Below are 14,911 nucleotides of genomic sequence, written 5' to 3' on the forward strand. Positions count from 1 at the left end.
GTGGAATTCAAGGGGGAAAAAAATACAAAACTACAAAAAATATGAAATACAGCCCATTTAATCTTTTTCCAGGACAATGTACAGCTGCTCACATCAAATTAAGTGTATAAATGTACTTCTCAGATTTCAATCTGCACATTCATGAAAACCTTCCAGATGCGAGTCACTGCAGAAACCCTGCAAAAGATTTAAGGAAAAACCTGTAAAAAGGAAGTTATTATTATCCTCCTGCCATTCCTCAGACTCATTTAGACAGCCTCATCATCCTCATATCTGTCAAAAGTCACACAGGAGGTGTCAGTGAATCACTGATGATTTAATGAATGCAGTGCTTTTTCGTAAAATAGGCTGCCATGTTTCAGGTTAGTTTAAGACTGCTTTTGTGCCTGAAGCAAAAGTGCCTCTGTTATCAGTGCTCTCTGGATTTAAACTTTATCAGAAAACTAAGAGGAAGAAATTAGCTGTGAAATGCTGGGGCTTATATAGGAGTCTTATGCAGTCATCAAAAAGGTTCAGTCAGCAGAAATGGAAATATTGGCAAATAAAAATGTGAATATGTGAGGGTTATTTTATAATGAGCTACACTGATGAATGAAATATACTGGTTTTGTGTGTATTGTGCTGTTTACTCTTGAAACTGTGTCTCCATCTCTAACACAGATCTGTATGTAGAATCTTTCTATGTGTGTAACATAGTCATTGTAACACTATTATAGGCCCCAAAGAGGTAATTAAGGATTTTTATGGGTTTTCTGAAGGTGTTTGAGTTGTGGATATTTCCAACCCTGAACTAGCTTCCCTCTGTTCCTAACAAGCCTCCAGATAGTCAGTGACTATTGCCTTTGTTCCATTTTATCACAGTCCCTTGCTTTTTTAGCAACTAATCAGCAACAAAACAGTCTCTCTCTCTTGTTCTGTGTGAGAGAGGTGTGTTCCCGGAGTACTGCGGGCGTGGTAGAGTGCTTTATGGCGGTAATGTATTTCCACTCAGCATTGCCATAGTTCATTTTTACGAGCAGAAGCGGGGCATTGTAAAGCAGGCAGAGATAGCGCTGTGAAATATTCCTCCCTGTGTCCACAGCATGACCGCTGCTCTTGTAATTTCAGCTGCACTCTACCAAAATGAAACAAAGAAATAAAATAAATAAATAGGCCTATGTATATGTATATAAGAAAATTTTGTTTATATATAATTATATATAAATTCAGTTTAAAACAGATTTCTTTTATATTGTATTTTTTAGTAATATTATTATTCTAGTAATAAATTATATATGATCTAGTAGTAATATAGTAATATATGGCCTGGGTTCAGACAGGGCTTAGATTAAGCCAGGACTAGGCCTTAGTTAAATACTGTATTTCAGGAATGCAGTTAAAAGTAGTTAAATAAAAAAAAAAAAAAAAAAAAAACATTTGTTGTCGTTTGTTTTTTCCATTTCACTTTCCAACATCTTGCATTTTTATATGTAAAAATGTCTCAGGGTTACATGTGTAACTGGGTTCCCAGAGAAGGGAACGAGACACTGCATCATAGCATTGACGCTATGGGAACATTCCCATAGCTTCAACGCCATGACGCAGCGTTGAGTTCCCTCGAAAGGGAACAGGGTTACATATGTACGTATGTAACCTCAAAAGGTGTGAAAATTCTCTAATTCTATTCAGGCCTCTTTAAAAAATGTTTGGTGGTAAATGCAAAAATACTAGTGCTGACAAATGATTAATCGCATCCAAAATAAAAGTTTATGTTTACATAATATATGTGTGTGTACTGTGTATATTTATTATGTATATATAAATACACATGCATGTATATATTTAACAAAATGTTTTTTTTTATATATATATATATATATATATAAAATATTTATATTAGTTTTATATTAAATATTTCTTTAATATATATACATGTATTAAATGTATAATCGTTTGACAGCACTAAAAAATACATAATCTGTTGCTGTGATTACCTACAGTTTATGCCCCTTTCAGATGAGAAATTTGTGAGAAGTTTTGTTTCATTCTTATTAAGCAGCATTGCTCAGCAAACTGCATTGCTTAGCAAACTGATGATAAAACACTCCCCTTTAAAAAATGACAGGTGTGAAAAAGCTAAACATGATGCATATCTGCTATTTGCCTCATGGCCACGTTTGTAACATGATACTGAAAGCCTGCCATACTGTTGCACTGCACATCATCAGATATGCTGTTTATGTGTTTAGAGGTGAAAATGATTTTGTCCTCTTTTCCATCACCTTTTCATTCTGTCTGCACGAATCATTTGTTCACTACTTTTTATTTCTTATCACACTATACAGAATCCCAGTGTTGCAATGCATCTTCTATTATTAAAGGGATAGTTCACCTAACAATAAAATTCTGCCTTCATTTACTTCCCCTCATGTCTTTCCAAACCCATGTATCTGTATTCTATTCACCTTATTCTTAAAGGGTTAGTTCACCCAAAAATGAAAATTCTGTCATTTATTACTCACCCTCATGTCATTCCACACCCGTAAGACCTTCGTTCATCTTCAGAACACAAACTAAGATATTTTTGATAAAATCTGATGGCTCAGTGAGGCCTGCATTGCCAGCAAGATAATTAACACTTTCAATGCCCAGAAAGCTACTAAAAACGTATTTAAAACAGTTCATGTGACTACAGTGGTTCAACCTTAATGTTTTGAAGCGACGAGAATACTTTTTGGTGCGCCAAAAAAACAAAATAACGACTTTATTCAACAATATCTAGTGATGGGCGATTTCAAAACACTGCTTCATGAAGCTTTGAAGCTTTACGAATCTTTTGTTTTGAATCAGTGGTTCGGAGCATGAAAGTCATGTGATTTTAGTAAACGAGGCTACGTTATGTCATAGAAGTTTCAAAATTTCAATGGTTCATGTGACTTTGGCAGTTTGATACGCGCTCCAAACCACTGATTTGAAACAAAAAATACGTAACGCTTCGAAGCTTCAGGAAGCATTGTTTTGAAATCGCCCATCACTAGATATTGTTGAATAAAGTCGTTATTTTGTTTTTTGGCACACAAAAAGTATTCTTGTCGCTTCATAACATTAAGGTTGAACAACTGTAGTCACATGAACTGTTTTAAATATGTCTTTAGTAGCTTTCTGGGCATTGAAAGTGTTAATTGTCTTGCTGGCAATGCAGGCCTCACTGAGCCATCGGATTTTATCAAAAATATCTTAATTTGTGTTCTGAAGATGAATGAAGGTCTTACGGGTGTGAAACGACATGAGGGTGAGTAATTAATGACAGAATTTTTCATTTTTGGTGAACTAACCCTTTAACGTAAGAGCAGACACAGCCATTGTAACTTGATTGTGTCAAGGTCGCGCTTCCATTTATTTTAGCTGTATACTAAAACTGCTTGAGATTGCAAACTGTTACTTGTTATCATGTTATTATTTTAATTTATTATCGTAATCATAAACACAGGTTTGTACTGTAGCTCAAATTATTTTACATTTACAGCATTTTGTTACTGTTCCCATTATAGACCTATAGCAGCAAATGAATCAGAAGTGCCCACATAATCACAGAAAATAGCTTAAGGTGAATAGAACACAAAAGAGAAATCTTGAACACTTAGCTGGTTTCTCTGCATTCTCTGACAATGAATAGGGACTAGGGATTTCAAATTTCAAAAAGGGTGCCAACGCACCTGAGAAATACCATAAAAGTGGTCCATACGACTTGTGCACTATATTCATAGTCTTCTGAATTCATATGTAAGCATTGTGTGAGTAACATACTGTGAGTTATTCACCGAAAGTCTCCTCCAGTGAGCTGTTAACTGCATTGACCCACAAATTGAGTCAGTGAGTTGAACTTGTCTGATTTGTGAATTAATCATTCTGACTGCTTTTGTGACCTGGATCAACTGATTCATTGATAAAATCGAACTAAAAAGACATATTTGCTCATAAAACACACCAAGGAGAGCTAGGAAAACGGAACATGCGTCGCTTTTATGATACTTTTATGGTGCTTTTACCTTTTTGGAAGCTTGAAACCCTTTTAATGTAATTGTATGGAAAAGAGTGACTAGTACAATTCTTCAAAATCCTCTTTTTCTGTTCCACAGAGGAAGAAACTCACACAGGTTTTCTACGACATGAGGATCAGTAAATAATGACTGAATTTTCATTTTAAGGTGAACTTTCCCTTTAAAAGTAAGAATTATATAATAATACAGCTGACTATATATTCTGCATTATGATGCTATTACAGCATGAACAGAGACATGAAGCTGGCATTGATTTATCACTGCAGGCATGAGACACTGAAGCTCTGAAATCATTGCTGCAGCATGTGCCTCTATCTGAAATTAAGATATAAAACATGCTGACCTACACACCCTCACTCTCAATGACAGCAACACACACACACACACACACACACACACACACACCTAAATCTCCATACACATACCTGTCCAATGACACCGTTTTGCTCTCTAACAATCTTGCTAATTATAATTGTTAATTAATTTTCTCGCAGTGTCCCCATCAGGAGACTAATAACCTACATTTTACATAATTAGACCTTCAACCTTTTACTCACTCTCCCATTCCCTCCCTCTTCCTCTCATCCTCTCCTTCTCTTCACATCACCTCTTGGACTCTGTCTCACTCCTGTTCTCTGGATGTTAGTGGGTTAGTGTTATGTCCTAACACCGTCTCTTTCACCCTCATCCTAATACAACAGCACTGTGGCCGGACCCCTCACTGTCGCCCTTCCCTCTGGTCTTCTTCCCTCTTTTAATGTCAGTGTCTGACGGCCATCTTGTCTGCCTCCTCCCTCTCTCACACATACTCTGTGACCTGGTTTCAGAAGCAGCTGTGAGTGCCACAGATAGCCACCTGCGTGCAGGAGCCTCATGCACCTATTTGTTTTCAGGGGGCACCGGGGGCACTTCTGATTCACTTTTGCTCTAGGCCAGATAAGACATGTTTTTGTGTTATTGATGTGTTATTCTAGTGGTATAGTTTTTTTTTTCAGTGTGCAAAGGGACTGGGTTCAAAGTCTCACATAATACATCTGTATATTATTTTATAATTATCCAAGAAAATTATAAGTGAACTTTTGAGCCATTGATTGCCATGCTTTTTTGTTATAGTGATTTTTATTTTATCTAGAGAGTAGAAAATGAGCATTTTTATAGTAATTATTTTTATTGTATATTTTTATTTATATTCTCTCTCATATATTGTTATATACACAAGAGTTTTTTTATTATTAAAATAATTGCGATTAACCTAATTATCTATTTTATTTTGTACACTAAAATCTTAAAAGCTCAATTTTTTGAATGGTAATGTTTTAATGTTTTTGAAAGAATTTTTAATGTTTTTGCTCACCAAGGCTGCATTTATTTGATCAAAAACACAGAAAAAAAACAGTAATATTGTGAAATATTATTACAATTTAAAATAACTGTTTTCTATTTAAAAAAATAAAATAAAATAAAATGTAATTTATTCCTGTGATGGTAAAGCTGAATTTTCAGCATCATTACTCCAGTCTTCAGTGTCACATGATCCTTCAGAAATCATTCTAATGGTGCTCAAGAAATATGTTTTATTATTATCAATGTTGAAAACAGTTTTGATGCTTAATATTTTTGTGGAAATAGTGATACCTTTTTTTTAATTATTATTTCTTTGAAGAGAAAGTTCAAAAGAATAGCATTTATTTAATAAAAAAAAATATATATATTTTTTGTAACAATGTAAGTAACTTTTGATCAATTCAGTGTATCCTTGCTGAATATATACAATCAAACCAAAAATTATTCAGACATTGATTGATTTTGATATTTTTGGTACATTTTTACTAGTAGGTGCAGGACACTATAGTTCATTTATGTAAGTGAGGATAGCAAAATAAAGTAAACTGTGACATATTATACCCAAAAATTCTTCATACAGTGGACTACCAGTAAAATTGATAAAAAATTTGAGACCAAAAATTATTTAGACACTTTGACCTGACCGTGTTTTGTTTAAGTGTTATCTGACATAATTAAGATTAATTTTTTATGACACAGTTTAACTCTGAGATCTTTCCATATTTTATTACCACTTTTTTAAACTATAGTGAATAAACTGTATTAATGAATGAAATGCTCATGGTGTCTGAATAAATTTTGGTTTGACTGTATAATATAAAGTAACTGTTCAATTTAATTATCAAATATATATTTAGATTTATTTATCGTCTGACAAATCTGCTGTATAATGCTTTGTTACTCTTTTCAGGAATACTGATTTTCCTGTCTCATTCTCAGCGGTTCACTGGAACAGCCGTGAAGGCCTCAAAGTGCTTATGTATGAACATAATGACTGCCAAGACGCCCATCTGTCAAAACACTTTTATAGAGCGAGACTGGCAGCTTTACAGACTGAAGCTGATTATTGATCACTGATTGGATTTCTTTGCTTTCCATGCCACTGGAGCTACTGTCTGATCGTGGACGAGCGAGCTGGTGGCCAGCATCTCCCTCTCTTTCTCTCTCTCTGTCCTCTTTCCTCACCCTCCCATCATCTGTCTCTTTTTTTACTCTCTAGAGAGGGGTAACCCAGATTTCAAAAATGAATTGCTGCCTATTTCTCTTCATCTACTCCCTCCTTTTCCCTTCTCTCTCTCTCTCTCTCTCTCTGTCTCTCTCTGTCTCTCTCTCTCTCACTTCATCCCCTCTTTCTGTTGGTAAAAACAGAATCAATCTTGGAAAGTGAAAATCGCCTCTTCCTCACCCCCTCTATACTCTCAATTGGATAAAGGAATATACGGCCATTCACTCCTCCTTCTCTCTTTCCTGGAAAGCTGCTGTATCACTCTTCCCTTCATTCTTAATTTCCTTTTTGGGGTTTGATTCTTTCTTTTTTTTTTCAGGTGCGTTTCCTCTCTTGTAGACCTTCTGTTCGGTGAGGTTGTCTCTTTTTTTTCTCTTACTTTTTATGAGCCAAGGATTGATCGCGTAGAATAAAAGAGTCTTAAGAAGAAGTGGGAGGAAGAGGAGAAACCATACTGCCACATTTAGGTATCTGTTGTGTTTGTATTCTTTCTTTCTGTCTTTCTTTCTTTCTTTTTCATAAATGTAGTCTTTGTCACTCATTGGTGGATGTCCTAAATTCTTTGTTTCCTTTATTCTCCAGCTCTGCAGATCTCCACTTTAATTACTGTGACGATCATTTGTTCAGTGTCGTTCTCCTGTTTGATTTGATTGTGTGTGTCATCATTCATTTCAGCTTTTCTTCATTCGTTCTCTTTTATTAATGTGAGTCTGATCGATCCTAATGCACTCCACTTCTGACTGACCTTACATCAGCTAAAAAAACAGCAGCCTGTTCTTTTCATAGATGTTCAGTTGTATGACTTATTTATTGCATTTGTCATTGTCAGTTATATTTATTTTAGTGTGTAATATAATATATAACACAGTATAATATAATAATTATATTTTCATTATTAATAATTATATTATGTCATTTTAATTAGAATTTAACCTTCTGGGGTCTGAGGCTGATTTGGGGTCCTGGAGTAGTTCTGACATTGCTCTGACATTTGTGCTTTTTTCAGTTGCTTATAAACATATTAATGACAAAAGTCTCATTACACTGTATTCAGCAGAAACTAGGCTACAATAATATGTGAGCAACAAGTAAGTACATGTTTGTATTTTTGAGAGAATTACATATATGCATGGTTTTTGGAAAAACAAAACAAAAAAATAAGTCACTGAAATAAGGCCACATACTAAACATTTTTTCACAAGACTTTTGGGAACTGTATATTTTAGTCTAGAGTTTTTTCTTCAAAATTATGTGAAAATCATCCTGCCTACTCAGTCACATTCAACAATGTATTGATTTTAAATTTCTAAGACACTTTTTGTTTAGAAAGGCCATATGCGAGGAGGAATAATGCTGTGATTCACACCTGAGGAGATTAAATGACAATTTAAACTTTAAAATGACATAAAAACAATATATTATATTATATTATATTATATTATATTATATTATATTATGATTTAGAATGTGCAGAGACAATGAGCTTGCAAAAAAAAATTGGAAGAGCAGGTGGTGAGAATCTGTTTGACATGAAGAGTGTGTGTGTGTGTGTGTGTGTGTGTGTGTGTGTGTGTGTGTGTGTGTGTGTGTGTGTGTGTGTGTTTGAAGTAGGGCAGAAGGTACACTAATCGCTATGCGTTTTGACGTCCCAGTGGAAGTTTCTCTTGGAGTGTGTATTAACCTCTATTTTACTCTGTTTCTCACCCTCCCTTTCCTTCTCCTGGGAATCTCTTCCTTTTATTTCCTCAACATCACAAACTGAACTGCCATCACATTCTATTGAATTCCTTCCTCTACGTTCCACGTCACCTCTTATCCTTGATGTGTGTTTTACCAGACGTTTTTCTTCTTATTTATTCTCCCCCTGTTATAAATCCTCTTGTTGTTCTTTCACCTCTTGGTTGCATAAACCGTCCATCCCTCTCCCAGTCTTGTTTTCCGTGTCTTGCTCTGTCCAACTGGTAGCATGTCTACCCCGGTCTCTCCATCTCCATCTCTGTCTCCCCTGGCCCTGTCCTCCCCATCTCCCTCCTCCTCCCCGCTCCCCTCTCCTCTTTCTCCTCCCCCCAGGCTTCCAGTCTTCCAGAGAAAGGGAGCTCTCAAGCACAAGAGGGTCATTGAAGTGAAGGACCACCAGTTCACTGCCCGATTCTTCAAGCAGCCCACTTTCTGCAGCCACTGCACTGACTTCATCTGGTACTTCACACCTTTAACACTGCTGGCCACTTCAGTAACTTTACTGAACCCGTAACACTATTATGCTGTAAACTGATAATTTTACCTTAACCTTTACACTGCACTGCATTTATGTATTGATTTAATCCTAAAAACGTAATGCCTGTATCGTGATTCATATCGTAACTCACTCTCAAAGCTATGCTTGCCTCGTACTTTATGGTTCATACTGAATTGTTATGATATGAAGCCTCTATTATACAGTTAGCTTTAACACCATTTATTAAAAGACCACATTTAAAGACAAAAGAACTTAGTTAACGTTTACAGTGAGTACACTTTCGATGACACACACAAGAGAGGGCAGAAGAACACCGTCCTACACGTGTGTTACATGACCGTGCTTGTTCACAGTTTCCTCCATGCCTCATAAAACTCATGCCCTGAGGGGCTTCTTAAATTATGCAGTCCTCTCTGTTTGAGCTGCCATTTAACCACAAGCTTCACAGAACCCGCATGGAACTGTGGCCGGCCATATGGCCCATGCATTACCCACTCATATTCTGTGCCTCATGTTCATTAATACAACTCAAATAGCTTCTGATAGATGCATCTGTTTCTCTTTCTGTCCTTTCATTTCAGTTCATTGAAGTTTTATTATTATGTCTGTTGGAGTACAGCATTTCCAAAGAATTGTGAAGCTGGGAAGACTAGGAAAATACCTTTTCTAAATGTTTTTTTTTAGCTTTCTAATTTTCCTTAACTTAAACTACTACAAATCTAGTCTGAAATATATACTGTATGCCAGCGGTATGAGTACCATCAAAACATTTAGAGGGAGAAATACATTGAATTTAATTAAAGAAATCAGATTTTTACCAATACAAGTGAAACTGCAACATGTAAAGAAAATATATTTATTATTATGATTATTATTATTATTATTATAAATAATAATACACAGGATGATTTTTTTATTATTATATGTATATTATTTATAATTATAGTAGGCCTAAATTTAAGATTTATGTTATATTATTTGAATTGTACATAAGTAAACTTAATGTGATATTTGTCAGTCATACATAAATAAAATAGGTACGATTTCTGCACTCAAAAAAAAAAAGACTCATGGCATGGTTTATTACTTTGCATTTACAGTATTTGTTGAAATTGTTTAGAATCAGCATAAATCTGTAAATTGTGGAAATTATGAGATTGAAACAACTTGAATTTTTTTGAGAATATATATGGTTATTGTATTTTTAAAACACATTCACATTACAGAAATCTTACCTGTTCCCTTTATGTATTACTGACAAATATCACATTAAGTGTATTAGTTTATGTTAGAACTGTGTAATCCAAATGGATGGAAATCTGAAATTTAAGTATTTTTGTGAATGATAGGGTGAATTCAGGTCAATTCAACCCCCCTTTTTTTGACATTGAGGTGACTATGTGACTGCAACCAAATACAGTACATAAATCACTATTGAATCCTATTAACTTGAATTCTCTTTTCCCTCTCTCTGTCTCTTTGCCCTTGTCCTGTCTCAGCCTATATTTCTGAGTATATGTTGATGTTGATGGCTCACATCTCTCAAACCCTGTCGACTGGTCTGAAGGATGCTCTTAAAGAGCCGTAGATACTCTCAGATGCATTTTAAGAGCAGATCATGCCCAAAGTGTTGGGTGTCAAAGTATCTTATTTTAGTACTTTAGGGATTTATGCTAAGTTGTGTTTTGCATAGCAAAGATATCATGAGCAGAGCAACCTGTTATTATGGTGAACTGAAGAGCACTTAAATTGCCCGTCGGATGAGTATTTCTTGAAATACCTTATCTGTTGAGGCCTCAGCAGCTTATGTCTTCTGTTTGCCCTCTGTGCTGATACACATATACACACACTCGACAGCTCTCTGTGATCTGCTCTTTCTCACATATCTATGCAATTACATACAATATAATTAGATGGCATTATGTGAGTTGTTGTTTATGTTTTACAGGGGAATTGGAAAGCAAGGATTCCAGTGTCAAGGTAATGATTTTGAATCTGTCACATTTTACCATATTTAAATTCACACATGTACTCAACTAAAAACAAAACAGGTGCAGAAAATCCAGAATCACTTATTTGATCTGGGGCTTCCTATCAAAGTCACCTGAGCAAAACTCTTTTCTTCATGCTCATCCATAGCAGTATTTCGTTTTTTCATGAACCCTTCATTTTATGGCCTATTTATGAATTAAGTAACATTAAACCTTATCATAGATTGCTGTGAATGAGCATGAAGATCCGAGGATGTAACCAAATATTCAATATTGAAGGGGGGCCAAACATTAAAGTGTAGGCCTCTTCCATGTCCCTCTCAATGTCTATGGTGGGCATGTGAAGATCAGAAAAGTGGTTTGCTGAAGCAACTCTTATTTGACAAAAGGTAAGCTGAGACAGCAAAGTCTGAGCAAAGCCTTTTTTTTTTTTTTGACCCAAGATCAAGTCCCGGCTTGTGGTCTTTTCTGATCCTTCTCTCTTTTTCCTACTTTGCTTCCTGTCTGCTGTCTGCTCTGTCCTGTATAAACATGGCAAAAAGGCAATGTAGCAATGACCTGACATACTCCCTCTATATAATCTCACTATAACAGTATATTTTTGCTGCATCATTACATTCAAAAGTTTGGGGTCTGTACACTCTCAAAAATGCTGGGTTAAAAACAACCCAAGTTGGGTTGAAAATGGTTAAATATTTGCCCAACGTGCTGGGCAGTTTTATTGAACTCAACTATTGTTTAAAAATTACTATATTACTATATGTTTATTGTTTAATTATTATTCATTAAACTTATTAATAAATGTTCATTTATTAAACATATTTTAGGTTCATTTTAAGCAAGCAATACAGTAATTTTTAAACAATAGTTGAGTTAAATAAAACTACCCAGCAGGTTGGGCAAACATTTAACCCAACCACTGGGTTAAAACAACCAAATTCCTGGTCTTGTCCATTTTCAACCCAACTTGTTTTTGTTTTTTTTTAAATAAATGCATATTTTTATTCAGTAAGGAGGCATTAAATTGATCAAAAATGACAGTAAAGACATTTATAATGTTAAAAAAGATTTCTGTTTCAAAAAATGTCGTTCTTTTGAACTTTTAATTCATCAAAGAATCCTGAAATCCTGAAAAATGTATAGCAGTAATATTAAAAATATTAAGGATCATGTGACACTTAAGACTGGATTACTGGAGACTACTGAAAATTCAGCTCTGCCATCACAGGAATAAATTACATTTTAAAATGTAATAAAATACAAAAGCGTAATTTTAAATTGTAATAATATTTCACAATATTACTGTATTTTTGATCAAATAAATTGGTAAAAATGCATAAACAACTTCTTTCAAAACCATTTAAAAAAATATTTTATCCAAACTTTTGAACGGTAGTGTATATCATGAATTGTCATCATCAATAAAGTGTATATCGTGAATTATCATGAATTATATTAAAAATTGTTTATTAAATCTATTAAGTGCACTCATAAATTAATTCATTCATCTTTTAATAATCTTCTATAACCCCTAACAAAGGGAATATTAATAAAATGTTCTACCATTTTACTTATTAAACTGTGATCCTTTACTAGATACGGTTTCTTTTAATTGATATGTATATAATAGATATGTGTTTCTTTTAGTGTGCAGTTTCGTGGTGCACAAACGCTGCCATGAGTTCGTCACTTTTACTTGTCCAGGAGCCATCACTGCTCCCAAAGCTGAGGTATGTATTCAGCGTCTGTTTCTTTCTTTGTTAACTTGTACAGTATGTGATCCCTTTGCCATTAGCATTATTATTTTTTTGTTGTTTTTGTCCTATCACTTTTGCTTGATCATCGTATAACTCTTCTTTTCATGCTTGATTTTCTGCTATGATCACCACAGTTCATCTTTTATTCTACTGTATCATCCGTACCCCATCTGTCTTTCTCCTCTTCATTTTTGCATGGCAAGCCATTTATTTTTTGGCTGAGTAAGCCAATATGGAAGTAGGACTCACCGTCACACACATTTTTTTCCTTTTCCTGACGAGCCTTTTATTGCTCTCTCTTGCATACCTTCTTTAAAAGAGGAGGCTTTAAAGGAAAAAGAATATCAATTTCCTCTCTCTCTTACTCTCTCTTACCCGTGCTACGGTATGATAAAACATGCAGGGGATGTGATATGACGGTGTTACACCGCTACTCACACTCGCGTAGTACAGAGTGAGTGTGAGAATATGTGTGAAAGAGAAAAGCAAGGAAGGGGCTTTATTGTAACACACTCCCTCTGTTCCAAATCCTAGTTAGCAGCCTACGTAGGCAGCACTTTTCATCAAAGGCATCATGGGCCTCTTCCAAACGTTGTTTCAAAAGGGAGACAACTTAATTTTGCTGCCTCCAAATACACTTTTTTGGCATTCTTTTGTAGTGAAGGCATTCCTAGAATGCATTACGACAAAATCATTGAAAGGATGATGGACGGAAGTGAGATAATTGTTTATTTTAAATCTACTGTATATTTCATTCAGTACCAAAAAGTGATAGTAAATATACATATACAGATATACAGACAAAAATAATTAATAATATATAACAATAATACTTATATATTATTAATTTATAATAATTGATTATACATAATAATTATTAATAATAATAATTTATAATTTATTATATTACATTTCATTAGGAGAAGCTGTTTGCTTATATATATTTATGCATATTGGGATAGAATAGAATAGAATAGAATAGAATAGAACATAATATAATAAAATGTAATTTAATATAATATAACATAACATAATGTAATATAATATAATATAATATAACATAACAACATTACATAACATAATATAATTAATATAATATAATGTAATATAACATAACAACAGAATATAAAACCTTTTTTTTTTGTTTTTGTTTTTTGCTATTTTTGCCAATTCAGTTGAAATTAAAAAGCAGACATATAAAGACAAAAAAAAAGTTTTGTTTTTACTTAATAATTTATTATATTACATTACATTAGGAGAAGCGGTTTGGAGAATGGATTGATGGATATTATATTGTTTGATATTATTTTGTATTGATATTATATTGATGGATGTTATATTAAGTCTATGGTAGTCCTTTGCTCAAATGTATCCTTTGTGTTTAAGTCATTCCCAGAATGCATTGGGACAAGCTCATTGAAAAAAAAAATAATAATCCAAGATGGTGGACGAAGTGAGATAAATGTTGATTGTAAACCTATATTTCATTCAATACCAGCAAGTGTTGATATAAATATTTCAGTGTAATTAAAAATGATTTTTTAACAATACACAATATTTGTTTGTATATATTTTTATGCTTATTACAGTATCACACTGTTAGCTTAGCAACATCATGCTAACATCAAACTCTACTGAAATCGATACAAATTGAGTGGGTGAAGGCATGTTGTGCGGCATGCGCTCTGAATCTTCACTTCTTTGTTAGTTAGGATGCTGTCTTCAAAGGCATCTGCAGGCACTGAGGCCGCTCACTCGGTTTTGGAAGAGAGCTACAGTATTTATTATCATGTCTTCCTCAGGAGCATAGTTACAAGTTTTTATGAGATTTTTTTCATAAGCAGCTAAATAGAATGGTCGTAAAATGAGGTAGAGGAGGAGTGCTTGTGTGCGACTAGGCCATAAGGAAGGGTAGACAATACCTGTGTGAAAGGCGGATGAGGCAGACTGACAGAGAGGGAGAGAAGTGGAGAGGAAGATTGTCAGAGGGTGAAGAAAAGGAGCGGGCAGCATGCAGAGTGAGAATGAGGTGGAGAGAGAGAAACGAGGGTGGGGTGGAGGGGGTTTAGGCATTTAGGAGGATTCAGTTTTCACAGCTGAGCTGAACTCATATATTCATCCACCATTCATCCTCAAAATAGCCCTAGCTAATTGGCTCCCAGTGAAAAAGTCACTTCAAAATGAAGCCTTTCCTCTGGACCTTTAAAGAGAGAGAGAGAACCAGCGGGAAAGAAGAATATCTGTGTTTGTTTGTGCATATGCTTGGTGTGTCTGTGCATAAAGCTTGTCCTATTTATAGCGCAAAGAACAGTATGAGA

General features: G+C 34.5%; 2 protein-coding genes across 3 annotated transcripts in view; both read left to right on the plus strand.

The window, feature by feature from the left end:
- The window catches only part of LOC127497282 (glutamate receptor ionotropic, NMDA 2D), a 91,770-nt gene extending 85,344 nt beyond the window's left edge, over positions 1 to 6,426 (plus strand). For both annotated transcript variants that reach the window (XR_007925498.1, XR_007925499.1), the window contains one exon: positions 6,295 to 6,426. The gene's annotated coding sequence lies outside the window, so the exon portion shown is untranslated. The remainder of the gene's footprint in view (positions 1 to 6,294) is intronic.
- prkcg (protein kinase C, gamma) overlaps positions 6,389 to 14,911 on the plus strand; it is a 30,931-nt gene continuing 22,408 nt past the window's right edge. Inside the window, 4 exon segments of the mRNA XM_051865646.1 lie at positions 6,389 to 7,076; positions 8,447 to 8,805; positions 10,794 to 10,825; positions 12,484 to 12,566. Of these exon segments, the coding sequence (XP_051721606.1) occupies positions 8,576 to 8,805; positions 10,794 to 10,825; positions 12,484 to 12,566 (345 nt within the window). The 5' untranslated portion in view covers positions 6,389 to 7,076; positions 8,447 to 8,575.

This window comes from Ctenopharyngodon idella, chromosome 16, assembly GCF_019924925.1.
Source record: "Ctenopharyngodon idella isolate HZGC_01 chromosome 16, HZGC01, whole genome shotgun sequence".
NCBI lineage: Eukaryota > Metazoa > Chordata > Actinopteri > Cypriniformes > Xenocyprididae > Ctenopharyngodon > Ctenopharyngodon idella.